This window comes from Prunus persica, chromosome G3, assembly GCF_000346465.2.
Source record: "Prunus persica cultivar Lovell chromosome G3, Prunus_persica_NCBIv2, whole genome shotgun sequence".
In the NCBI taxonomy this organism is placed as follows: domain Eukaryota; kingdom Viridiplantae; phylum Streptophyta; class Magnoliopsida; order Rosales; family Rosaceae; genus Prunus; species Prunus persica.
In genome coordinates, this window is record NC_034011.1 from 16,038,968 (window position 1) to 16,066,580 (window position 27,613).

Here is a 27,613-nt window from a genome sequence, read left to right on the forward strand (position 1 = left end):
TTGTTGGCCTTGATGAAATAGTGTTCCACGAAACACTAACAAGGGGACGAGAAGTAATCACAATTCCTTAGGAAATTTATGATGTAAAACAAATAACGTTTTGCTGAAATTATGATCTGGTTATGGTGGAATTAATTAGTTGGAAAATTGAATACTAAAGTACGTTTTGTTATTCATGATAATCTTATGAACTCTATTGTTTTCTATATGCTGTGGAGTAAATTAACTGGGTTCTTTGGCAATTTGATATAGCTTTAATGAAGCTGAATTTCGACGCGATTCTTTATAATATCTACCTTTTTTTTTAAGGGATTTTTAGATCTAGGTCTAAAACGATTAGCTGTCATTGGGTTTAGTTCACGCGTTTTTGGTTTTAGATGTAGGTCTTTTGACTTTTATTACTCTTTTTATTGTGTCGATTTTACCCTTTGAGTTACATAAGGAAAACATTGAAAATCTAAATTTAATGAATTATTTACTTGTAATTAAATTTCAGAATTTAAATTTGAAATTCTTTCATTGATAATATTTACCTAATATATGGGTAAAATACAAATTAATCAATTGAAGTAAAGGCCCACATATTATACTAATCAATTAGGCAAGTACCCACATTAAATTATGTACCTAACATACAGGTAAATAATGTTCTTATTAGCAACGAAAAAAACTTAGTGATAAATCGTGTTACTTATAAGTCATGAACATAAATTAGAATACTACCTATAAGTTAGGAACATAAATTAGAAGACTACCTACAAGTCAGATACAAAAATAGACAAATAAAATTGTATGTTACCTATAAAAAATGTACATAAAATATTATTATTCATTGTCTAAAATATGAAAAAACAAATATATACCTATGCAATAGGCAATATGACAATATACCTACACCATAGGATAATTTATCTACAAGAGTATATACTATACCTCTACCATAGGGTGAAAAAAAATAAAAATAAGGGCATATAAATTCTCATCTTACTCATTTTAGACAATAGGAATATAATAGGAACAAAAAAATTTAAATACAAATCAGTTAAATACAAAAGTTTGAATCAACATGTCAAATATGGAATGTAATCTACAGGACAAACTAGTCAAGGGACTTGTATCAATAAACAATAATTCGAGGACTAGACCCAATTATTGATTGGATTTTTAAACCTCTATCAACTTTTCTATAAATAATATATTACATTACCATATCAACATTTCTCATAAAAGATGCCATTAATCAAGTAAAATTTTCTATTGCCAGACTGAGTTCGTATATATAACGATTTTGTTGAATCTGTACGCACAATACTCAATATGGCAACTAAACATTACTCTTATATATTTGTATAAACGCAGTGTATTTACATGTAGAGAAAATTAATAAAGCAATACATTTTTCAGCTTCAATGGCGACAAATGGTACTGAAGAAAACCCCATCAGCACAAGCTTCTACATGGTGAGATCCAACAGCAGAATAGTCCCCTTATTCGACAAATGGTACGCCTAGAAAACTACTCCACCAGATTGAAAGAGGATGAGGATATTGGACACCTTTACTTCAGTGGCTTCTGTGGAGTTAGCAGGGTTCAGAGCTATCACAGCCATCCATGCCAATTGCTGGGGGACTATAGGTGCTAAGGTGGCTGATCTGACGGCTGTGGTTCACGATTGGAAGAGGTTCAAGAGTTTATCTAATTCCAAGACAATCACTGATGCCGTTAATAGGATTCTTGCCGGCAACACCAAAAGTGTCATTGTGTACATTGGAGGGGGAGAGTACAATGAGAAAATCACAATTTCGCGGAATAAATCATTTGTTATATTTTATGGCTCTTCAACAAATATGCCAACTTTGACCTTTGCTTGTTACATCTTGGGATCGGCTCCGTCGTAGCCCGATATTGGGCCCCCCTCTCTGCCCTCACGGTTTTGTTTCTGGGAGCTCACGAGCAACTTCCCAGTAGGTCACCCATTCTGGGATTGCTCTAGCCCCCAACTCGTTTAACTTCGGAGTTCCTACGACTCCGAAGCCAGTGAGCTCCCAAAAGGCCTCGTGCTAGATAGATGCGGGCGTGCACATATAAGGCACATCACCCCCTCTCCGTTGGTCAATGTGGGATCTTACAATCCACCCCCCTCAAGGGCCCGACGTTCTCGTCGGCACACTCGCACCACACGGCAGAGTGGCTCTGATACCAAATTGTCACATCCCGGGATCGGCTCCGCCGTAGCACGATATTGTCCGCTTTGGGCCTCCCTCTCTGCCCTCACGTTTTGTTTCTGGAAGCTCACGAGCAACTTCCCAGTAGGTCACCCATCCTGGGATTGTTCTAGCCCCCAACTCGCTTAACTTCGGAGTTCATACGACTCCGAAGCCAGTGAGCTCCCAAAAGGCCTCGTGCTAGATGGATGCGGGTGTGCACATATAAGGCATATCACCCCCTCTCCGTTGGTCGATGTAGGATCTTACAATTTTGGTCATATTTTTAACCGGAGAGAGTTTGGGACAGTGACTAGTATTTTTGGATAGGTCGTACTGAGACGAGTTCATAGACACGTAGTGGGCTCGAATCGGAGTTGTAACGAGAGAGTTATGGTCAAAAGAAACCCAGTGGCACTGTGTCTCGATGAGATCCTTAGGTTGTCACGAGTGCGTAGGATTTCGCGGATCTCAATTCGGACATCGTTTGACTACCGAACGGATATCGCCTATTGTGCGTTATCCGGGTTCGATAGGTTGGGACCGTTGGATGGTCCCAAATTTAATATATGTTAATCTAGGTATTTCTAGGATCGGGTAGGAATTCACGGATTGTGAATCGGAGCCCCGGATGTTCCGAATAATAATTTAAAGTTTATATTTTATATTAACCGTCAGATCGTGCGATCGTGAGCGATCCGACCATTCGATCTGAACTAAACTTGCAGGACGAGTGTCCTATACCTTGTAAAACCCATAGGGACTTTCGGATCGTAATATGGAGGTCGCGGGCTCCGCAGGTCCGTTTGACCCATGGTTGACCGTGAGTCTCCCGGAGTAATCTCACCTTCCCAGGGGGGATTATCGGGTGCTCGACCATTGTGGCGGGTTACACAATATTAGAATTAATATAATTATTTATGTTTGTACAAGGGTACAAAAGAGTCTAGAATGTCAGTTTGGAGTGCTATACGCACTACCTTAGGTACCTCCCCGGATTTTGGTTACACTACAAGTACCACCAAGTGAAAGTTAGGTCCCACGTGGCGTAGGTTATCCGGCGTGTGGACAGGCCCCATACGTGGCGTTGGTTGTACCGGCGTATGGGGAGATGTGATATGATGTTCAGGTCTCACGTGGCGTAGGTTATCCGGTGTTGAGACGGGCCCTATACGCGGCGTTGAGACAGACCCCATACGTGGTGTTGGTTGTACCGGCGTTGAGACAGGCCCCATACGTGGCGTTGGTTGTACCGGCGTATGGGGAGATATTGTGATATTGTGTTGAGGTCGTACATGGCGTAGGTTATCCGGCGTGTCGACAGACCCCATACGTGACGTTGTTTGTACCGGCGTATGGGGAGATATGTGATATGATGTGCAGGTCTTGCGTAGCGTAGGTTATCCAGCATTGAGATAGACCCCATACGTGGCGTTTGTTGTACCGGCGTATGGGGAGATATTATGATAGTATGGCATGGTCGAACGTGGCGTAGGTTATCCGGCGTGTTGACAGGCCCCATACGTGGCGTTGGTTGTACCGGCGTATGGGGAGATATTATGTGAGATACAGAGAAATGAAATAAGGTATCGCCTGAGTGTGGAATTGGGATTTATGGAAGAACTACGTGTGGCTTGATCCCTCAAGGAGGGTACGTAGGCAGCCTAAGGTTGTTAGGTGCAGCCGCAGACTAAATGTTAGTCATAATTTATACTCGAATTGCTGCCTTGTTTAAGGCAGGAATTATTTTGTTAGCGTGTTTGGTAGTTAGTTGAGATTTATTGGAAGGCCGAAGGCTGTTTATGTGAATTGCATGAAATTATATTGTGCATGCTGCCAGTTGTGAATATTAAATGCGTTTTTATGCAGGTTGAAATTTTGGGAAATGTCCAATTTATAGAGGAGACTCTGCCGAAATTTCGGCAGGAAGTCTCGGTCTTTAGTGTTGGCGTGACTTGTGGATATTGACTTACTTTCCTTACACACCAAGAATTCCTATTATAATTGTAATTGATTTACTTTAATTCCTGATTTCCTACTGCAAATAGATTTAGGAATTTATTATTTACTTACCCATTCAGGTTTCGTTGTATTATAAATATGACCTCCTACAAGGAGAAGAATACACAGAAAAGTCCCACAAACAAATATTCTCTCATAGTTTTCATTTTTTAGCATGGTATCAGAGCAGCGATCTTGGAATTGCTGACTCTAGTTTCAAACCACCGCCGCTGCTATGGGGGTTGATAATTTTTTCAACCCTCATAGAGGTAGCACCACCGACTCCTTCTCTCATTCTCCACCAACCATCGTTGAGTTGAGTGCCCAGATGGCTCCGCTCCTACAGATGCAGACTTTGACCCTGAACCCGATCCAGAATCAGGATCCTCTTTTGACGACCCCGACCCCGACCCTGACTATGAAGACGACGACCCCGACCCCGACCCCGACTCCGAAGACGACCCCGACCCCTACTCCGATGATGACCCCAACCCCGAATTTGTCTCTGATTCAGACCCTGATCCCGATTTCGACTCCGACTCCGGCCCCGACTCAGGCTCAGATTCCGATCCCAATTCCTACTCAACCTGTATCCTATGCATCTTCCGCTGCACAGATTATGACTTCTAGACTAACGACCCTGACACATGGACCAGATTGCGCATATTGTGGTGATCCGAGACACACTTGTGAGACTTGTTTTCAATCGCATGGCTACCCCAATTGGTGGGCTACTCTTATAGATCGAGGACAATGCAATATGACCAGTAATGGTACTGGTTATGGATTCCATACTTTCGATAAGATTGATTCTAGGAGCTGGATAATTGATTCCGGTGCAACTGATCATATGACGTTTGATCCTGATGATTTTCTGAATACTACACAACCTCGACGAACCTGTATTGCAAATGCCAATGGTGTTACTTATCATGTGACAGGGGCTGGCACTGTTGCACTCTCATCCTCTCTCACACTGTCTAATACTTTACTTGTTCCATCTTTATCCACTAAATTGTTGTCAGTTAGTCAGCTTACTGAACAATTGAATTGTTGTGTACTCATTTACCCGAGTTTTTGTTTGCTTCAGGATATTCACACTAAGGAGATTCTTGGTCGTGGTACTAAGAGAGAGGGGCTATATTATGTCGATGACTTCAGTCCCGGCATGGCTAACAGCGTGACACATCCCTTTGATAGTAAACAAAGGCAAATCTGGTTGTGGCACCGTCGATTGGGACATCCGTCTTTTAGTTATATGAAGCATCTTACACCAGATTTATTCTCAGGTTTCAAGGATTCTGACTTCACATGTGATACTTATATTTTGACCAAGAGTCACCGTGTGCCCTACCCGTTGAGTACGAACAAGTGTACTACTTCATTTACGTTAATTCACTCTGATGTCTGGGGACCTTCTCCTATCACTGCTCCTTCTGATGTTCGATTGTTTGTCACATTCATCGATGATTGTACATGGATGAAATGGCTTTATTTGCTGAAGCATAAAAACGAAGTGTTTTCCTGTTTTCAGTCCTTCCACAAACAAATGAAAACTCAGTTTAATGCTCAAATCCAGATTCTTCGCTCAGACAATAGTGGAGAATTTGTCAATCATGACTTTCAGACTTACTTCCAACAACATGAAATTATCCATGAGACGACTTGTCCTCAGACACCACAATAAAATGGTGTTGCTGAATGAAAGAATCGACATCTTCTTGAAACTGCCCGAGCACTTCTGATTGGCGCTCATGTTCCTCGCCATCACTGGGATGATGCTATTGTCACCGCAGTTCATCTAATCAACCGCATGCCTTCTGGTGTACTGACCTTTAAAACTCCCTTACAGGTGCTTGCACAACACAGACCTCTGCCTTCTGTTTTTGTACTCACACCCCGAATCTTTGGATGTGTGGCTTTCGTTCATCTCCACAAAAATCAACGTAGCAAACTTGATCCATGTGCGCTTCGTTGTGTTTTTGTAGGTTATGCCACTCATTAGAAAGGCTACCGATGTTATCACCCTCCTACCCAATGAACCTATGTCACTTTGGATGTGACCTTTCTGGAATCTGAGCTGTTCTTCCATGACCCATCATCCAATTCTACATTTCAGGGGGAGATACGAAGTGAAGAGCAGAATTGGAGCAACTTGGAAAATAAAGAAATTCTCCTTTGTACAGAAATGATTGATCATTCCGAGTCTGGAGCACGAGATTACTCTCTGTCGAAAAGCGACCAATCTCCCATTCATAGCGATCAATTGCCTGACCCACCTGATCCATGCGAAGATATTTCTGATCCGAGTCTCACACCTACAGACAATACAGAACAACAAGATGAATATCCCCCCTCTAACTCAACAGTACCAATAGACCAATCTCTTGAGAATATCCTTGAGGTAACTACTCCTACTAGACTTGTGCATTTAGATGATAAAACTATTGGATATCAATTACCTTTCAGGCAAAATCGTGGGAAGCCACCAAACCGTTATTCACCTGATATTGGCAAGACATCCAAGTATCCAATTGCAAATCATGTATCCACTGAGAAGCTGTCTGAACCACTAAAGGGTTTTGTGCATCAGTTGTCTGTTATCCATATTCCAACCAAGGTCTCTGAAGCATTGAAAGATCCTAAGTGGGTCCAAGCTATAAAAGAGGAGATGAAGGCCCTTGAGAAAAATCAGACTTGGACATTGGAGACTATACCCCGAGGAAAAAAGAATATCGGATGTAGATGGGTGTTTACTATAAAACACAATGCCGATGGATCTATCGAACGATACAAGGCAAGACTTGTGGCAAAAGGGTACACACAGACCTATGGTATAGACTATGAAGAAACTTTTGCTCCAGTTGCAAAGTTAAACACCGTCAGAGTCTTATTGTCCCTTGCCGCTAATTTGGATTGGCCACTACACCAGTTTGATGTAAAGAATGCTTTTCTACATGGCGAACTCACGGAGGAGTTGTACATGGACATTCCTCCTGGATATAATACTACTCAGACTGGAACAGTTTGCAGGTTACGAAAAGCATTGTATGGATTGAAACAGTCACCACGTGCATGGTTTGGACGGTTCACCATGGCAATGAAGAACAATGGTTTCAAACAGTGCAACTCAGATCATACTCTGTTCTTGAAACATCGAAAAGGGAAGGTAACAGCATTAATAATATATGTTGATGATATGATTATTACTGGGAATGATAAACAGGAAATATCACAGCTACAAGACTATCTGGCTACGGAGTTTGAGATGAAGGATCTAGGTGGACTCAAGTATTTCTTGGGACTTGAGGTGGCTCGATCGCAGCAAGGCATATTTCTCTCTCAAAGGAAATATGTCTTAGACTTGTTGACAGACACAGGAATACTAGATTGTAAACCTGCGGACACTCCTATTGTTCAGAATCATCATCTTGGAGAATATCCGGATCAAGTTTCAACTAACAAAGAAAGATACCAAAGGTTAGTAGGAAGATTGATCTATTTGTCACATACTCGACCAGACATTGCTTATGCGGTGAGCGTTGTCAGTCAATTTATGCACTCTCCAAGTGAAGACCATGTGAATGCAGTTCTTCGGATACTTAGATATTTGAAGTCTGCACCTGGAAAAGGACTTATGTTCTCAAATCATGGTCATCTAAATATTGATGGTTATTCAGATGCAGATTGGGCAGGTAATGTAACAGATAGAAAATCCACATCGGGTTACTTCACATTTGTTGGAGGTAATTTCGTGACATGGAGAAGCAAGAAACAGAATGTAGTAGCTTTATCCAGTGCAGAAGCCGAGTTCAGAGGCATGACTAAAGGGATTTGTGAACTTCTTTGGTTACGAAAGTTGCTTACTGAACTTGGGTATAAACCTACGTCCACAATGAATCTCTTTTGTGACAACAAGGCTGCTATAGCCATTGCACAGAATCCGGTTCAGCATGATCGTACTAAACATGTTGAGGTGGATCGACACTTCATCAAACAAAAGCTTGAGGCTAAAGTATTTCAGTTTCCTTCTGTGAAATCCGAGGATCAATTGGCGGATATTTTGACAAAGGCGATTTCCAGTAAAGCATTCCACAATTCACTAAATCAGTTGGGCATTGGCGACATCTATGCACCAACGTGAGGGGGAGTGTTGGCGTGACTTGTGGATATTGACTTACTTTCCTTACACACCAAGAATTCCTATTATAATTGTAATTGATTTACTTTAATTCCTGATTTCCTACTGCAAATAGATTTAGGAATTTATTATTTACTTGCCCATTCAGGTTTCATTGTATTATAAATATGACCTCCTACAAGGAGAAGAATACACAGAAAATTCCCACAAACAAATATTCTCTCATAGTTTTCATATTTTAGCATTTAGTAAGTGGGCCTGGCATCGGGATGATGCCGGGAATTTCAAAAGGGTCCGCCTCGCGTTTCGAAAAAATTCGGGACGGGTCCTTTCATTGCTAGCACATCCCAAAAGTATGGAACTGTGAATAGTGCCACAGTGATTGTTGAATCCAACTACTTCGTAGCAACTAACCTTATTATTAAGGTGCGTAAATGTATCATGTCAACAAGAAATATTTCATGTTATGTGATATTATCATCATGCGCAATAATCTTTTATCAACATTCTTTTAAAAAATTTATTTCCTTATTATAATTTGTGTGTGAAGAATTCTTCGCCAAGGCCATATGGGAAAAGAGTGGGAGTGCAGACAATGGCATTGCGGGTGTCGGGGAACTAGTCAGCCTTGTACAATTGCAGGCTGATTGGTTTCCAGGACACACTTTGTGATGATATGGGCAATCATTTTTTCAAGGACTGCTATATCGAAGGCACTGTGGATTTCATCTTTGGAAGTGGAAAGTCTCTCTATTTGATGCCACCCAAACTCTCCCTATTATTCCTCAAGTTCTCTTTGGTTTCAGTTCTCTTTTGTCTCCGATTTTATTAAATTGTTTCACTTTGTTCTAATGAATTTTTTGAAATAATTAATAGATCAACACAAACAGCAAAGAAGATAAGCTTGAAATCAGCTTTATATAAGACTTCCATGGGAACTTACAAGACTCTGATAATTGCGATTGTTAAAGCGTACGTAGAAGGAGATAAGCCAATGCCCTTGATTTATTTTTAGATGGGTTCTGGCATGGAGAAGGCACACGAGGCTTGATTTCTCAACTTCTTCTTTTGGCAGTCGATCAAACATCTTTCGAAAGTTGTAAGTTTCTCCACCTTCACTGCCACAAGCTCCAAGCAGATGATCCTGCCGATTTTGAGCTGAGAAACTGTATATGTCTCAAGATTTTATCAACATTATGTGGAGGAGAACTCTCTTTCTCAAAGAAATGCTTGAGCGAGGCTATAGTTTCATATTCACGGTAAGTTTTCTAGCTTACAGATATACAATGTGATTTAACGTATTACATATGAGGTCGTCAGTCACGATTACTCAACCAATTGCTAACAACATAATATATCATAATACTCTTATAAAACGAATTAACCAAGCAAAATGTGATATATAATGGTTATTATGGTTACATGATACATTGCTCGGTAAAAGAAGTGAACTTGCTTGGTTAATATATTATATATTATACATTTCTCGTATTCCGATTGTTAAATCATGTATTCACATTACTCGGTAAAAGAAGTGAACATTACTCTTATATATTTGTATAAATGCAGTATAATCACGTGTACATGGAGCCAATTAAGAAAGCAATACATTTTTGTGTGTTTAGATTTATATGAACTCATTCAGACTTATATATATATATATGTATTAACCTTTCATTCCCAGGACATAGATGTGATGTGGCTAAGGAACCCCTTTCCAAGGCTAATTAGCTTCAACGAAAGCATCGATCTTCAAATCAGCACCGATAGCTTCAATGGTGATCAATTGTCTGAAGCAAACCCCATCAACACAGGTTTCTACATGGTGAGATCTAACAACAGAACAATCTTATTCGAAAAGTGGTATGCCCAGAAAAACTACTCAACCAAATTGAAAGCGCAGGATGTTTTAAATGGCATGATGAAGGAAGGTGTTTTCAGACAGTTGGGCCTCAGCGTGAGGTTTTTGGACACACGTTACTTCAGTGGCTTCTGTGAAGTTAGCAGGGACTTCAACGCTGTCACAACCGTTCATGCCAATTGCAAACGGACTATAGGTGCTAAGGTGGTTGATCCAACGGCTGTGGTTCACGATTGGAAGAGGTTCAAGAGCTTATCTAATTCCAATTCGACATCGACTTTGAAATGGACTAACCATGTAGCCTGTAATCGGTCCTGGAAGTGCAAAGTGACCTTGGGCTAGGTTTTTAATTGCTTCATTTCGAAATGATCATGAAAATAATTAAAGACAGATTTTTTTTATTTATATAAATGTATTGTCATCTTATCAAGAGGATTAATTGTGTCAGTGACAACTACACTCTTTCTAATTTGAGTGAACTACATTTTTTTTGAATGAGACAAATTCCATTAAATAAGATGAACTTCCTAAAATTAACACTAAATTCCGTTTTTCTAGATAGTTGTACTGGGGTGGAGCCCACCTAGTCTAACTATGGCTCCACCCTTACTAATTTGTGACTATATGATGCTATATCCTTAATTGTCAAGGCTACAATTGAGATTTTACATGAGATGGTTAAGTAAAACTCTCTTAATTATGTCCTCTTCCTTCCCAAATTAGCTAACTCAAAGTGTGGATTTGAAATCGTAATGAACATTAGCCACAAATTGAAAAGCAAAATGTTCGAGAAGCTCTCCAAGTTTCTCCAATTTTGGATGAATCCCTCTAAATATGTACCTCAACGGCTCTTGCATAGTGGACTATAAAATCAAATCCTTCTACCATTCTAATCAATAGCACCCAAAAACATACAAAACCTCAAAACCAAATATCCAAAAAAAAAAATGGCAGGAAAAACAACATGCATGGGCGTCGATGCAGCTCTAACCATGACATTAATTCTTCTCACTGCCACCATAGCCATGGCGGATGATGATACACCGGTACCAGCCGACCAATCCCAAGTCAACACGTGGTTCAATAACAATGTGAAGCCGTACACAGAACGGCAGGGCACGCTTGACCCTGCGCTTGCAACGGCTGAGGCTGGTCAAACCGTCATCAAGGTCATGAAAGATGGAAGTGGACAATTCAAGACTATTACTGATGCCATTAACAGCATTCCGGCCGACAACACCAAACGTGTCATTGTGTACATTGGAGAGGGAGAGTACGAAGAGAAAATCACAATTCCACGGAATAAACCATTTGTTACATTTTATGGCTCTCCAACCAATATGCCAACTTTGACCTTTACTGGCACAGCCCAAAAGTATGGAACTGTGAATAGTGCTACAGTGATTGTTGAATCTGACTACTTCATGGCAGCTAATGTTATTATTAAGGTATTTAAATTTATCAAATCAACATGTCACATGATATTATCATCATAGAATAAATATTTGGCTACATTCTTTTATTATTTTTGTGTAGAGATTAAAATTTGCTTTGATTTGTGGTTGTGAAGAACTCTTCACCAAGGCCAGATGGGAAAGCAGTGGGAGCGCAGGCAGTGGCATTGAGGGTGTCGGGGAACAAGTCAGCCTTGTACAATTGCAAGCTTATTGGTTTCCAGGACACCCTTTGTGATGATAAGGGCAATCATTTTTTCAAGGACTGCTTTATTGAAGGCACTGTGGATTTCATCTGGGGAAGTGGAAAGTCTCTCTATTTGGTAATGCCACCCAAACTCTCCTTATAATTCCTCAATGAAAGGAAAATCTATTGAGGAACTCCATATGTGAGTCTCGTCATATAATAATGAATTTCACGTAGATGTTATGAGAGAAACGTTATATGTACGATTAACTCATCTGTATAATTGAGCTTGTTGATGGTCTATATTATGTCATGGTTTTGATGGTTAATTAATTAATGGGTGCAGAACAATGAGTTACATGTGGTGGGGGATAATGGATTAACAGTGATAACAGCACAAGCAAGGGACTCAGCTTCAGATGATACTGGATACTCATTTGCCCACTGCAACATAACTGGGACTGGAAATGGCACATATTTGGGCAGGGCTTGGAGGATCAGTCCCATGGTGGTCTTTGCCTACACCAGCATGTCTAAGGTCATCAACCCCGCCGGTTGGAGCAACGATAACCACCCTGAACGTGACAAGTAAGCAAATTTATATACACTAATTAAACAGTTTCATTTAATTGATTGGTTTTGAGAGGTAATTAATACTTATCAATAATTTCTTTTTTTGTGTGTATGTGGCAATATTGTAGCACTGTGTTCTATGGAGAATACAAGTGTTCGGGTCCAGGTTCAAGTGTGGCTGGGAGAGTAAAATACATCAAACATATGACGGACGAACAAATCAAACCTTTCCTGAGCCTTGACTATATTCAGGGTTCCAAATGGCTGCTTCCTCCTCCAAATCCCAAAGTGTAGATATTGGATATAATTTTCTTAATGAGTTCCACAATGTTGTAATTAAAATTCAATTTTGAAAATTTTGGGATGGAAAAGCGTGTTTGTTGCCAATGTTTTGGTGCTAACAGAATAAATTGTAATTTATTGATTTGTTATGGATCAAATAAACAGGTCTGAGATTTTGGGGCTGAGAAACTGTATATCTCAGGATTTTATCAACATCATGCAGAGGAGAACTCCCATATTCAACATATTATATATGAGGTCGTCGGTCTCCATCAATTGATTAATTGTCCAACAACATAGCATATCAAACTATTGTTAAAACGAATTTAACTTCAACCCAAGCAAAATGTGATAAATAATATATTACATAACCATATCTACATTTCTCATATCGATTTTGGACTTATACCGAATTTTTTATTTTTTTAAAGCAAGTCTGCAACTCGTATTGACGCTATTCTTCAATTTCTGGGGAATTTTTTTTATAGTAAACTCTTTAACAGCGCAAAGTTGTTTTTTCTAGTATGCAGTTTTGTTTTCTGGGGAATTCTTAAACCAAATGAATCACTAGTCCTCTTGGCTATTCAGGGATGTTAATCGCTATAATCCGGGTTTGTGAATGGTGGTGGTGAGTGGCGGCTGTGCAGTTGGATCAAAATATTCGGTTTTGATTTAAATGGGTGGAGCTTGAAGGAAGGCCTAGCCCACAGGAGTCCCCCCGTCTGCCGCCACAAGGCTTGGAGCCCAACTCACAAAATACAGGCTTCCACTTTTTTGTGCTGGTTGGGAAAAATTTCAACCCTTAAACAGGGTTGTTCTGATGATGACAACAGTCCCAAACAAATCTATGTTAAATGAATTTATGTACAACTAGTACTCAAAAATTGTAGGAAGGTATTATCAAATGAAATAAGCAAGACATATATTATAGAATCAGCACATGAGTTCAGAAAGTAAAGAACAGTAAGGACTACATTGATTGTAAAATAATGCTCTGTGTTTTTATCACAAAACATCCTTGAGGTTAACAAAATTATCAGGTTTTGAGTTCATTTTGTTTTTTTTGTGTCACTAACGATCCTAAAGGTAAACAAGTGTGGTCATAACTAATCTCAGTTATCGACTTTCATCCAACTTTCTTCCAAAAATCTGTTAAATTGTTGACATAACACACGTATATCTAATAAGTTCCAAAACTGATTGTAAAGGTTTTATGCACGCATAAATTACACGCTTTATTTCATATTCAACAGGGAAAAAAAAAATAGGGGACAACTTTTCAGGGTAAGTAACAGGAAACAAGAGAGACAAGTAAAAAGGAGATATAGGCATGAGCCCATCATCCAAGATTCATGTGAGTTCAGCACAAAGCAGCAGCTAGCTACCTTTTTGACCTCAAAGCATGAAATATGTTCAGCTAAAAAACAGGGGATGAAATGTTCAAGGATCAATATCATTGACAATCCCATTGAGCTTTCTTTCCAAAACTTCAGAACAGATTTGCCCCATCATATGGTAGAAAGCCAACAGATCAGACAATTGCTCAACTGACATTTTCCCCATCACATTCCTTGCTAACCTTTCTCTCTCCTCATTCAATTTCAATCTCTCTATGTAGGACCCTGCATTTCTCACTGTTGCACCCATTTGCTTTAGCCTATTCTCCTGCTGTAAGCTCAATGCTGTGTTTGACTGCAGATAAATAAGACAAAAACATATATTACCATCAAATTAAAATGACCCAAAGAAAAATAGCAAAACTTTGGAACAAAATATCAAACAGTTGGTAATCTATCAGAAACCTCTAGGAATTCTGCTCCAGCTTCGAGTTCAGATTCCTTGATTCGTTGCAAACCACTTCCTAGGCCTCCACTGTATATGTTTCTTGCAAGTGAGAAACTTCTGACAATTTTCTTTCTCTTCATCTCCATTTCACCATCAAGCTTCAAAGGTTGTGGAACTGAAGTTGAGCTATTAACCTTGTTCTTGTAAGCAATTGCTGCCTTCACAAATTCCTACAAAAACCCAGAAAAAATAAAATCAATAATCAACCTCTAGAATCCCATATCAATCAACAGATAAAAATAAATAAAAGCAAAAAGTAGGTAAGAGACCTGATAAGCAGATGGGCAACCAGGGTAATCAAATTCATCTGAATCTGGCCTCCTCATTCTTTCTGGATGAAATTGTAGCCCCATTATAAACTTACCTTCCTCAGGATTATAAGCATCTGGATCATAAAACCCTTCAATCAAACCATCTGGTGCAAATGCCATTGGCACAAACCTCTGAGCCAATTTCTTAACACCCTGATGGTGATAACTATTAACCCAAATCTCCATCTTCCCCTCTTTCTCCACAGACTCCTTAAACCATTGATGCAAAGGGGTCTCCTCCACCACCTGCACCACATGCCTGTGCCCATCATAATCATCATAATTAATATGTTGAACTTGAACCCCATTTTGAGGCTTTAACTCATAATTTTCATTGTGTTTTTTGGAGAGCTCTTTCTCTATGTCCTGGTAAAGGGTACCTCCACATGCCACATTCAAGACTTGTGAGCCTCTGCAAATGCCCAAGTAGGGTATGTTCCTTTCAAGGCAAAGCTTGGCCAGCCTCATTTCAATGGAGTCTTTTTCTTTGTCAATGGCTGTGTCACTTGCATGAAGCCTCCTGATTTCTTCCAATTCTTCTGGTGAAAGGCCTGAAACATCCACCTCTGTTTCATACAGCGATGGGTCGATGTCTTCTCCTTCACAGAGCAGAACTCCATGGATGGGCTCGAAGCTGTCCAGTAACATGTGGACCCCATTGACACGGGGCACAATCACTGGCACTGCTCCATAGCCTACTATGAGATCAAGATGGTATTCACCTAAAATTACATATATTATGCATACATTAATTAGTGCAAATTATTAGGAAAAAATAAATAAATAAAAACAGAAAAAGAAGATGAATTGTTGTTGTTATGGGAATCGGAAGCGTACCCACAAAATCCACGAACTTGTTCTTGCGAAGGGTACGTCTAGAGACGATGAGAACGCGAGGGAGGATGACGGAGAGATCAGAAGCCATGTTTGTTGGGTTGGGTTTATTATTATTATTATTATTTTTTGGAATTGGAGAGAAGAAGAAGAATTAAGTAGAGATTAAGAAGTAGGAGGAGTTTGATTTCCTAAAATTAGAGGAAAAGGATAAGAAAGACAGAGATGATGTGCGCTATTTAAAGAAGATCGGTCGAAGCAAGCAGGTGAGGAAGAGAGGTGTACGTAGTCCAGGCGCCGCATACATCTCACATTTTCAAAGTCGGTTTGTTGAGTTAGATAGGTAACAATATAAATATTATTATTAGTGCTAAAAAAGACACACACACGATTAATGTACCTACTATCATAATTAACAATTCGAATATTCCTTCCAAATCTAAAAATAAACCATTTAATAGTTATCTATATTACTAACGAGGTCGAAGGTAGTTTAAATTAACGCTTGTATTGAAAAATATATATATCTGAATTAGCAAGAGGGTGTGAGTTAAGATATTTTTTTGGTCAAGGTGTAAGTTAAGATTAAATGAAGCTATTTTGCATAATATAGTCATTTAATTACACATTTATTTTCTGTATTTGACGGCCTACTTTTTTCTCTCTTTGTGCAGTAATTTTCATCACATATTGTATATGTGATGTTTCGAGTACACAATTGAACATAATAGAAGATGGCTCCTTTACTTGATGTACTTAACCGACATTTCATTAAGAAGTATAGTTCAGTTTTAAATTGTACATAATTCAGCAGCCAAACTCATTTTGAATACTGCCTTTTTGTTTATCAAGAGAAAAATTTATTCAATTAAGCAACTAGGGTCAGAACAAATCCAATCCACAAGACATGGGATACCATTCTCCAGCCAAAACTTAACTAAACTTAATATTAATTCTTGAGTCAAAATCATAAAGTGACACAGTAAATCTATATAAACAAATGCCATGAAAAGAACCCAGTAGTACAATGTAGTGGTCAGGAGTAATTGCTCTCCCATGAAAGGTCATGGATTCGATTCCTAGTTTCCGTATAATGTATATATGTGAGTTTAGTATATTATTACCCTTCTAAATAAAAAAATACAGTTATATTCTTTTTTTAAGCGAGTGCCGTTAACATTTCTCTCGTAATTAGCAAAACTTCATGTCACAAAAACCATGATATATACGTTATGTCAGTTTAATTTTGCTTTTTGGAGCATTGTTGATATCGGGAAGTTTGGGAGTTGAAACCATGGAAATGCATGCAAGCAGGGCCGATTTTGAGATTTTGAAGGCCCTGTGCGAACCTTAAACTGATGTCTCACATAAGCTAACACAAACTTACGCCATTACGTAATGTCATACAATAAATATATTTTTTTCCTTAAAGTGACCAAAGTACCCCTACTCCCAAGAGTAAAATTGAAATTTCACAAAAGAATTAAATTGGATTAAATCGATTAAATTGGGTCAGGGATGTTACACCTTTTGAATAATCACCATGATTGTGACGATGAGTCTTTGTCATCATAGATCATATTCAAATATTAAATATTTTTCAACACTTAATTTATTTTGTATCAATATTCCAAGAACATCATTAATTGGATGCAATTTTTTTGGTTGAGTTAGTTGGATGCATTATTTTTGCAAAATTGAATATCTGAGTATATATAAAACAATCATGTACCACATTACTAATCACATTTTTAATCAAGGTGAGCCCTATATATGGAAGTCTTATCTCTATGGGCACTTGAAAAAAAAAAATAATTCTACATGAGTAATTGAAGAGCTAGCGTCAAGTGAATGGTGGGGACGTACGCACGTGGCAAGCAATATCTGCACATGGGAACATAGATATTATTGGGGCAATTAGAATATTCTTGTTGAGGAATATATATATATAGTGGCATGCATGCAGTTGAGAGATTCAGTGTCATCATTTGAGGAATGACGTGCTTAGTCGTTGGATCTATTTCAATGAAATCATGTGGTTGAGATTGATTTAAGTGTTTAAACTTGTTTGTGTCTAATGACTTGCCAAAAACCCACATGTACGTACGCTTTACTGCGTCCATGTGTTATAATATGGATGGGCGATATGGTTAATATTTCCCACTTTTATGATATAATATCAATAAATATCCACTTATATATTCTAACAAACGAGTTATACCATGTGACATACTCTCATACTACGTACACTATAATTACTTGCACTTAAAGCATCCACAATGGGGGTCCCTAAACCACCTCCTTAGACAAATTTTAGGGAAGAATTGGAAAAATACAACTCTAACCATGCTTCCTGTTCACATTCTAAAATAAAAAGACGTCTAGGAACTCCTAAATACAAGGGGCGAGAAAGGACTCCTAGTGGCTCCTTATAATTTAATGTTATTTTGTTTTATGCATAGTTTAAACTTTTAATTAATACAAATTATTTTTATTTTATTTTTATAGAGATGATAACCAATCATATTGAATTAAATTAATTATAGTATTTATGACTTTCTAACTTAGGGAGTATGATTGAAGTTCAAATTTTATAGAGTTCCTAAAATAACTTTTGTGTGTTTTTAGCTAAATTTTAAATAAAGAATGGGGAGCATGACTTTTGCCTACATAATTCTTGAGTCAAAGTCATAAGTGACACAGTAAATCTATATAAACAAATGCCGTGCAAAAAATCCACTAGTATAATGTAGTGGTTAGTAGTAATTGCTCTCTCATGAAAGGTCATGGGTTTGATTCCTAGTATTGTGCACCCGCGTTCGATTCACGTAAAAGACAATCTTGAGGCAACCCAATATAATACTCTCTCATTTCCCTCCCTATCAAATGACAAAAAAAATAAATAAAAAAGATCAAGTTGATATCAAGTTTAAGCAAGTGCCATTAACATTTCTCTCGTAATTAGCAAAGCTTCGTGTCACAAAAACCATGATATATACGTTTTGGTCAGTTTAATTTTGGTTTTTGGCGCATTGTTGATATCGGGAAGCTTGGGAGTTGAAACACAGGTGGGGAAATGTATGCAAGTAGACGTGGAATGGAGGAAATGCATGCAAGTCGTGTGTTGTGTTGACGGATGGTAGGAAGGAAGGACATTTGGCCAAATTGAGTTAATGGTATGTCATCGTTGTACATTAAGTGGGTAGGTTTCAACCAAGACGGGTCAAAGCTGAGCAGAAGCTGACTGGGGAATATATATCTATAATGGGAGGGATTGGCATGCAGAATATGATCTGTCTGATTCTGATGTGGAGGTAACACCCGAGGAACTATTTATTTAGTGGTGAACTTATCCACTTTGCTACGCACTAGTACACTATATTCTTCTATACTAGTATTTCTTATATTAGAAGATCATGAATTTCTTCAATACATATCACGAGGGGTTCTCCATGCACACTTGTATTATTCAAATACATTTTTAGTATATACATGATACTTAATTAGCAGGAACTATGGGATGATTAAGAAAAGATGAACCTAAGTATCTCCTTTTTTTAAATTTTAAAAAAAAAAAATTCAGAAGAGGAGAAATTCGAACTTGAAATCGCTTTTAACACTGGAAAGAAAAATACCATTAAAAACTAAGAGTTAGTTGACAAAGATGGAGCTAAATTCAAAGGGAAAAAAAATGTTATATTGTGTTGTTATTTTTTCCTTTACTGTTCCAGTTTCAGTTTTTTGTTTGTGTTACATATGAGAGGAATGAAAAAATTTGTTTTTATTTTTGAATTATTCTATAAACATGTTTCACAATTACTAGCTACCAAAAACGAAATTAATAGATGTACATTGATCTATAGGACCCCTTTGTGTGTGTGACAATGTGCATCCAAAGTTTTTTATATAAACAAATTAAAAAAAGAAAAAATAACGTTTTCCTGCTAGTTTTTATTTTTTTATTTTTTATTTTTGATCGAAACACACTTTCATTAAAAACTAAAAAGAAAGGAAGGAAACAGCACAACAAGCTACAACACAACCAAACATAAAGGAACTAGACTAACAGCTGAAACACCCCTGGGCGCAACACAACACAAGGCCAAACAGACCAAGCACACCAAACAAAATACCTAAAGGCGACAACAAAAACGTTCTCCTGCTAGTTAGGCATAGAAAAACAATACATGTACTGTGAAGAATCAATTATTTCATGTAGATTTAGGGTCTAGGTACGGAATAACGAAGTCTGTCTTCCACTTAATTTTTCTAAAGATTACCTTCATTAAATGTTTCAAGTTCGAATTCTCCTCACGGTAAATACCAGCTGCAGACTGTGGACCCGAGGTCCTTCCCATATGATACTATAGATACAAATATGTGAAGTAAGACCTAATAATTAGGATTCAGATATGCAAACAACAAAATACTAAGAGAAATGCTTCACATGGATATGTCTGGCCTAATAAAAGAAAATATAAAATTGTTCTCGTTTTTGTTTGATGGTTCACACAAGTGTATCGTCAGGCAGGAAATGCTGAACTGATCATAGTTGCCAAAACCGATAATATTACATTTTTGTCCATCATGATGTATAATGGAAAGGTGGGGTTGGTTTTGGGGTTTGCGTTGCGTTGCGTTGCGTTGCATGTCCATCAATCTTAGCCGACATGCAAGGTTCTGTATACGAGTCCATCCATATTAAAAATAATATTTATACTTATTAATTTTTTATGAACTAGAAAAAATGTGAGTTTTTCTATTTAAACTTCACACTTCTCTTTGTTCACCTATGTTTTAAGTTCACCCCAACTTCTAATTCAAATTTTCACAATTTCTAAGAAAATTCCACTATCTTCTCAAACTACCCTTAGATTAAGTATTAATTTGCACGCACCTCAGACACCTCGCTTAACCCTCGGATTGATCTAATAACTCATTAAGTTCCTATTTCGTCAGTTTTGTAGTTTGCCCAATTCAATTGCAAAAGAACCCACCTTTACAAACCCCACAATTTCTGGGAAATTTGGAAAAAGGAATTAGAACTCACCTCCTATACCTCAAAGAACAATTCCTGAACCCAAAGGCAGGACCTTGATTTTTTTAATGTTGCAAACAGCCATCTAATTGACTCTGACTTGGCTAAGCTCAATTCCTTGTCTAATAGTCTAATTGCTTTCAGAGTGAAACATATACTGCTAAAGATTTAAGCAGGACTATGTTCTTTCCCTTGAGTTCTTCAATTGGGTTGCAGCTCAAAACCCCCTTTAAGGGACATGGAAGCTCTGTGCCCAGCAAATTGGGGTGTTTCCCAATTTCCCATTTTATCAATCTTCCAAAACTTAAATCAATTCACCAACCAAAACCCTCAAATCCCAATTTCTCATTGTTTAAGCAGCTGGACCATGACGATGTATTAGCTGGTGACAGTCCTCTGGATTTGAAGGACAAGGCGGTGGGGAGTAGGAGGGGTGGTGCGCGGTGGGATATTGAGCCATGCACTTGAACTTGTTTTTGGTGGGGTGTATATAGATGTATTAGAGTTAAATATTAAGTTGGATGACTTTTTTTTGTCTTTTTACATAATAATAAAACTTAACAGCTTAATGATTTAAGTAGAGTGCTGCTAAACGAACCCTAAAATTAATTGAGTACACCCTATAATCTAAGTTAACCCTAATATTTTAATCAAAACATAAAATTAACTAAGTACACCATATTTAACTACCAAAAATAGCTCTGGTACAACACTCTAATACCAATCCTAAACCAGGTTTCTCTTTTTACTCATTGTGCCCTCTTTTCAGATTTTGGGTTTCATCAAAATCTTTAATTTCGTAATACCAATCCTAAACTAAACTAATACTCGATGCGTTATTCATGAGAACCAAGCAATACGAAAACTTTTCTACATATGATAATGGTTGAATATAGCGAGTAAGGTGTACTTATTAAAATTTTATTTGTTTCACAATTCAATATATCCTTTTTGGTCATTTTATATTAGGGTAAATTAGTAATTAAATAAATAGTTTGGTAGTAGGGTGTACTCAGTTAATTTTAGAGTTCGTTTAGCAGCACTCTTTAAGTATTGAAGTGACAAAAAGAAATGTGGGATTTAAATTAAAAAACTCAAAAATGTTCATAAAGAAGATATCCCTAGGATCTTTAATATCCATCCAAGTTAAAATATATACTGTAAATTTTTCTGTGGAAAATTCCTAAAGAATATGCACGTGTCTTTGAAAATGTCTTTTTTTTTTTAGCCAACGTATTTGCCACCTGATTTGTTTTACAAAAAGCATACAATAAGGATATACATGTTGAAAGTCATCCAACAATTGCCAAATATGTTGCACAAGGGTTCTAATAGACCAAGAGGGTAGGATTTGATTTTGAATTATAATGCCAGAGTCACCTTCAAAATGATTACTTGCTTGATTAAGAATATGTTGCCAAATATTCGAACGGATAGTAAAAAGAAGGGAAATAGCGCTTAATGCCATTGCTTTTCTAATTTTATTTGGAAATACCACATTTCCCCACACATTTTGCAAACATCACCTATAAATACATACTTATTGCCCACTTATTGGTCAGATAGCACTTTTGGTCAGTTTTTGGTTTCTCTCTCAGCTCTATCAGCTCTCTCTCTCTCTCTCTCTCTTTCTCTCTCTCTCAGTTGTATCCCTTTCACTCAGGCATCCGGTCCTCTTCTAGCGCTCTCTATTATGAATTGTCCCTATCTCTTTGTTTTGAATCGTGAAACCTCCTATCGACTCCATCTTCTAGGTATGTCTTCCGAATAACGTAAGGTCGCATCTACTTGCAACCTTGAAGCTCAACTCCATCGCCAACCTCCAATATGTAGTCATGATGGTCATTTTCTTAATCTATGTGGGATTCTGTGAAATTAGTTTTATTTTAATTACTTGGGTTTCTGTGAAATTGGTTTTATTTTGATTGTTGTTTTGGGTTATATTTTTTGAATCTTCATGCTCATCCATTGGGGTTTTTACCAAATGAGTTTAGATTGCTCTGGATATGTGAATCTTGAAACTTGTGATTTTCTATTTGATGTAGTAGATTGTATAGTCTGATTGTGATGAACCTTTGTTCACTGCTGTGTTATTGTTGTTGTATTGTTGTTGTATTGCTGTTGTGTTGCTGTTATATTGCTGTTGTATTGTAGTGATTTGGTCGTGGCTTCACATGTGTTAATGAAATGTTGTTTTGTCATGGTCAGAAATGGAGAAAATTGTTATTCTGGTTTGCTACAATGGAAAATAGGTAACCTCAAAGAAGATGTGCAAATACGAAGGGGTAACTCAAAAGGCTTAATAGTACCACAGACCATCACATTTGCAGAACTATTGGATCGTGTGCATCAGATTGGTAATACAAACAGCAGGGAAGACAAAGTTTTCTTAAAGTTCTCAGTTTTTGTGGCCTCAAATGAGGAGAAGCACATAAAGATTGAGGACGATGATGATGTCAAATTTTTTATGGAGTACAATTGTGAGGTAACACCTTCAAAACTAGCTCCGTTACTTGTGAGTATAGAAGATAAAGGACTGACAAACGATGTAGTTGATAGTATCCATATGACGACAGATAGTAGTCGAATGAGTCGTTCTTCAGTTGCCAATGTTGAAAGCAATGAAGTAACTTGGAATAATACAAATGTCGCTGATGTGGAAGGTGATGTTGGGATAGATTTTATGGACATGATTGATTTTAGCGAGGTAGAGGAGATGCATGGTGGTGATAATGGTATTGAAACAAATGAAATGTCAGTGTACTCTGCCCCTCCTATTTTAGGCCACTTGGACACATAGCCCAATTGCCGATAATGCGTTTAGGAGGAGAATTTGAACCCACTTGTGAATATTATTTGAGTCAAATGGGTAAACAGAACCAGTATAATGTGGTCGGTGTAAATGATGGAGAAGCATATTTGGACACAGGGTATTCGCGAAGTGATTGGAATCTGAAAATTAAAGTTGGGAAAATTTTCTCTAGTAAGGGAGCCTTGTTGAGCAAGTTAAGATTGACAGCATTGAGAGGCCACTTTGAATTTAAGGTGCAATTCTCTTGCACTAAGAGGTTGCTTGTGGTTTGTTGTCAACATCCATGCCCATGGCGAGTCTGAGCATCTAGAATTGGAGAATACAACTTCATGATTGTGAAGTGTACTATTGTCCATGAATGTGATTTGAGGTTGATAAATGACAACCATCGTCAAGCAACCGCAGCACTTGTAGCTACTTCAATAAAAAGGAAGTTGAAGGATTCTCGGACTATATACACACTGAGTGACATAATGAGATATGTGAAATACAACTTTGGTTTGACCATTCATTATTCGAAAGCGGAAAGCGAGGGAGTTAACTCTAATGTCCATTAAAGGATCAGACGAGGAGGCATAACATATCCTTCCAGCCTGAACCTTATTGCTATGAATTGGAGCGTATGAATCCCGACACAAAGACACACATCTATACTGATGAGAACAATCACTTTGTGTAATTTTTTTTTTTATGGCAGTTGGTGCATGTATTAGAGGGTTTCGTTCTTCCATACGCCTAGTGATAGCCGTAGATGCCACTCATTTAAAATCTAAGTACAAGGGTGTTATGTTTGTAGCGAATGCATTCGATGGTAATCGAAATATATATCCTCTTGCTTTTAGGATTGGGGATTTGGAGACGGATGCATCATGGCATTAGTTTTTCACTAAACTTCATGAAGCCATTGGTGAGTGTCCCAATCTTGTTATCATTTCTGATCACACTATTAGCATAGAGAATGTGTGGAACAAAGTTTTTCCAACAGCGCAACATAGCATATGCTTTTATCATATGAAGGGGAACATGAAACGCACTTGCAAGTTGAAAAGGCGTGATTAAATGCTGATGCACTTTGAACAGGTTGCGAAATCTTATTCAATGGTTGAATTTGATTGTCATTTTCGCAAGATCAAGGGAAAGGAACAGGTTGCTCAATATCTTGAACAGGCAGGGTTACACAAGTGGTCTAGAGCTCACATGAATGGACGCTGCTACAATATAATGAAAACAAATATTGCAGAGTGAATGAACTCAGTCCTTAAGTTTGCAAGAATGCTGCCAGTGGTTCATTTGATAGGGAAAATTATTAATCTCCTTGTCAAATGGTTTACTGAACGTCGTGAGTTGGCTTTGAAATGCACAACAGCATTGTGCCCCAATTTTGACGAGAAGACGTTGAGGAATAGGTTGGATGATGCTGCAAGGATGAATGCCGTTAAACTAATATAATGTACAGTATAATGTTGTGGACGGTGATATGGATGGCCTCATACATTTGACGAACAACAGTTGTAGTTGTAGGAAGTTTCAGCTTAAGCAGCTACCTTGCAAGCATGTAGTTGCAGTTTGCCACTTCTTGAAACTAAATATATGCTTGAAGGCTTCTAGGTATTACACTCAAAATACCTGGTTATTCAGATACTATCTACCCGGTACAGCCTCTGGGAATGTGGGTTATTCCTAAAGATGTCCAAAGTCGAGTTGCACTACCTTCCATGGTGAAGGTCATGCAAGGCAGATTGAAGAAGCTAAGAATTCCCTGGCAAGGAGAGGGCACCATTACAAGAAAGTGCTCAAGGTGTGGTTCCATGAGCCACAATAAAATCACCTGTAAAAATAATCTTTTACTACGTAATGTATCTTAGACAAAATGATTTGTGTTGGTTTGTTAGGTGTTGTCAATTTGAATTTTATTTGTGGTGGGTTTGTGTTATGTGGAATGTGAATTCTGTTAAATTTGCATAATTTGGGTTAAATTGCTATACAGCATGGTGTGTTCCTTATTAATATTGACAGTATCGCTATCGTATTGTAATTTTATTGCCTTAAGATTGCTATTATATTGTACTGGTATTGCTATTGCAATGTAAACTGTGTAAGTATGAAATAAAAAGGCATGGAATGTAACTCAAAATGGATCCCCAACATTAAAGTCCTTACAATGCAATTATTACGCAGTTACTGTGATACTCCTACTACACACTCTTATGTGATTACAAATTCAGATGATGCCTGGGGCAAATGTGGGGCAAATATAAGGTGAAATGTCCTATGTGTTTGACTGGATATATTGGTGAAGGAGCATTACAACTGTTAATCCAAACATATTCCTTATGTCTTGCCAAGAAACCCTTGAATTGATGCAATGTGCCCAAGCCAGTCCCAAAGATGGACTCACTCGTCTGCCTAATGTATGCAAGCACTCCAAGTTTCCCAACGTCACCCCATTGATTCCATGATTTGGCCCAATAAAATCCACCACTTGGTTGGTCAGAACCATCGCCACCCCAAACTTATTTGCTAAAGCCTTCAATGTCCCGGATATCTTGAAAAAAACATTTCAGACCGGAGATTCAAATCTGTCTGTGTTCATTCATACTGTGATAAGAACAATGCACCAATAGAATCAATGACAATGAGCTTCACATGTAACCGGGTGTGATCAATGGCAAGAAATGCTTTTATGTCTCGAAGGACATGGATAAGTTGTTGTGCATCATGAATTCCATGAACATATATGTCTTCCAATGGGTCCAACCCTATTAAGTTGTGGTATGATGCCTGATAAAAGTTGGCTACTTGTTGCAATCGACGAAATGAGAAGCTAAATTATGTGAATATGTAGAGGGATGAGCCCCCTAGTCTGCCATGTGAGGGTAGGAGCTGAGCTCTTACCGTTAGTTGGAGACAAAGTTGAGTCACCGCTTTCCCCTATCAATTCTGTTATGGAGTTGCAGGGTATCCCACTGCCCAAGCAGCCATCTAGTATTGGGTATCTGATGGATAATTTAAGGGTTGAAAGAGGAAGGAGCATGAGGTTTTGTGGTGTCATATTTTGTAATTTAGGGGGGGAGGGGGATATGATGGTGGTGCAAGGCATGAATTGTATATATAGAGTCCATATTGAAGGTGTGTCATGTAGGCCATATGTCTTTTAAGGGATGTCTAAGTCAATCAAATGGTAGAGTTTGATGCAGTACCTACTGAAATAGGATCCTATTGCAATTGTATTGCAATTGTATTGTGCTCTTATTGATATCATATTGTCATTATATGCATATGTATTCTGGAGTTATTGCCGCTATAATCGTTTGAACTGAACAGGGATAAAGGAAACTGTATACGCACAAATACAAAATGAGGCATCATAACTCCATCAAATCCAATTTCGAAACTTACATGATACAACAAGAGGCCACTCCATAGTTACATAATACAAAAAAAGGCCACCTCATAGTTCCATTTTACAGGCAGTTTCCACTACATTTTACAGTCTCCAAAGTCATATTAATGTGTCAAAAGTTTCTTGCTGTTGACACATTCGGAGTTGCATACTCTTCAATTGCGACGACCGTGACCCATGAAATTCATGACCCCGCCCATAGTGATGTTGTCCCAGTTTCCTTCTAGATTCACTATTTTTGCAAACTTGCGAAATAGTTCGAATTCGGTTTCCACTTGTTTTTGCTTCAACTGGGCCATTTCGTCAGATTCCTTGAATACCATAACTGCAGTGGCAGGAGCATTTTCAATTTTTGCTTTCATACCCTTTATATGTAGGAGATGCATCTGGACATGATAACGAGAGCGAATTGTGCGCTTTTTTATGACACCCCACCTAGCTTGGCCCTCAAATTTTTTTGAAACTATAGCTACATGGAGATTTTTCCAAAACATCGTATTGCTTCAACATTGCTGCAGGTCATGAACCAAGTCTACAGTCAGTGAATTTGCTGATTTGGCTGGTGTTTCAGTCTCCCCTCCTTCAGTAATTGAAAGTGTTGGGTTTGGTGTGAGGTTAGGATCCATGATTTTTGGGTATTTATTGTAGGTTAGTATGGGACTTAATT

General features: G+C 38.1%; 2 protein-coding genes and 1 pseudogene across 2 annotated transcripts; 2 read left to right on the forward strand and 1 right to left on the reverse strand.

Moving 5' to 3' along the window:
* Positions 1,539-10,549, forward strand: LOC18783997 (annotated as a pseudogene).
* Positions 10,853-12,916, forward strand: LOC18784316 (putative pectinesterase 63). The gene is made up of 4 exons (XM_007215540.2): positions 10,853-11,655; positions 11,778-11,984; positions 12,195-12,436; positions 12,550-12,916. Exons 1-4 carry the CDS (start codon positions 11,155-11,157, stop codon positions 12,713-12,715), a joined length of 1,116 nt encoding a protein of 371 aa, XP_007215602.2. The 5' UTR covers positions 10,853-11,154; the 3' UTR covers positions 12,716-12,916.
* Positions 13,881-16,051, reverse strand: LOC18782279. Its single transcript, XM_007215336.2, has 4 exons — positions 15,697-16,051; positions 14,818-15,581; positions 14,506-14,718; positions 13,881-14,395 (listed from the first exon to the last, which is right to left on the reverse strand). Exons 1-4 carry the CDS (start codon positions 15,782-15,784, stop codon positions 14,144-14,146), a joined length of 1,317 nt encoding a protein of 438 aa, XP_007215398.1. The 5' UTR covers positions 15,785-16,051; the 3' UTR covers positions 13,881-14,143.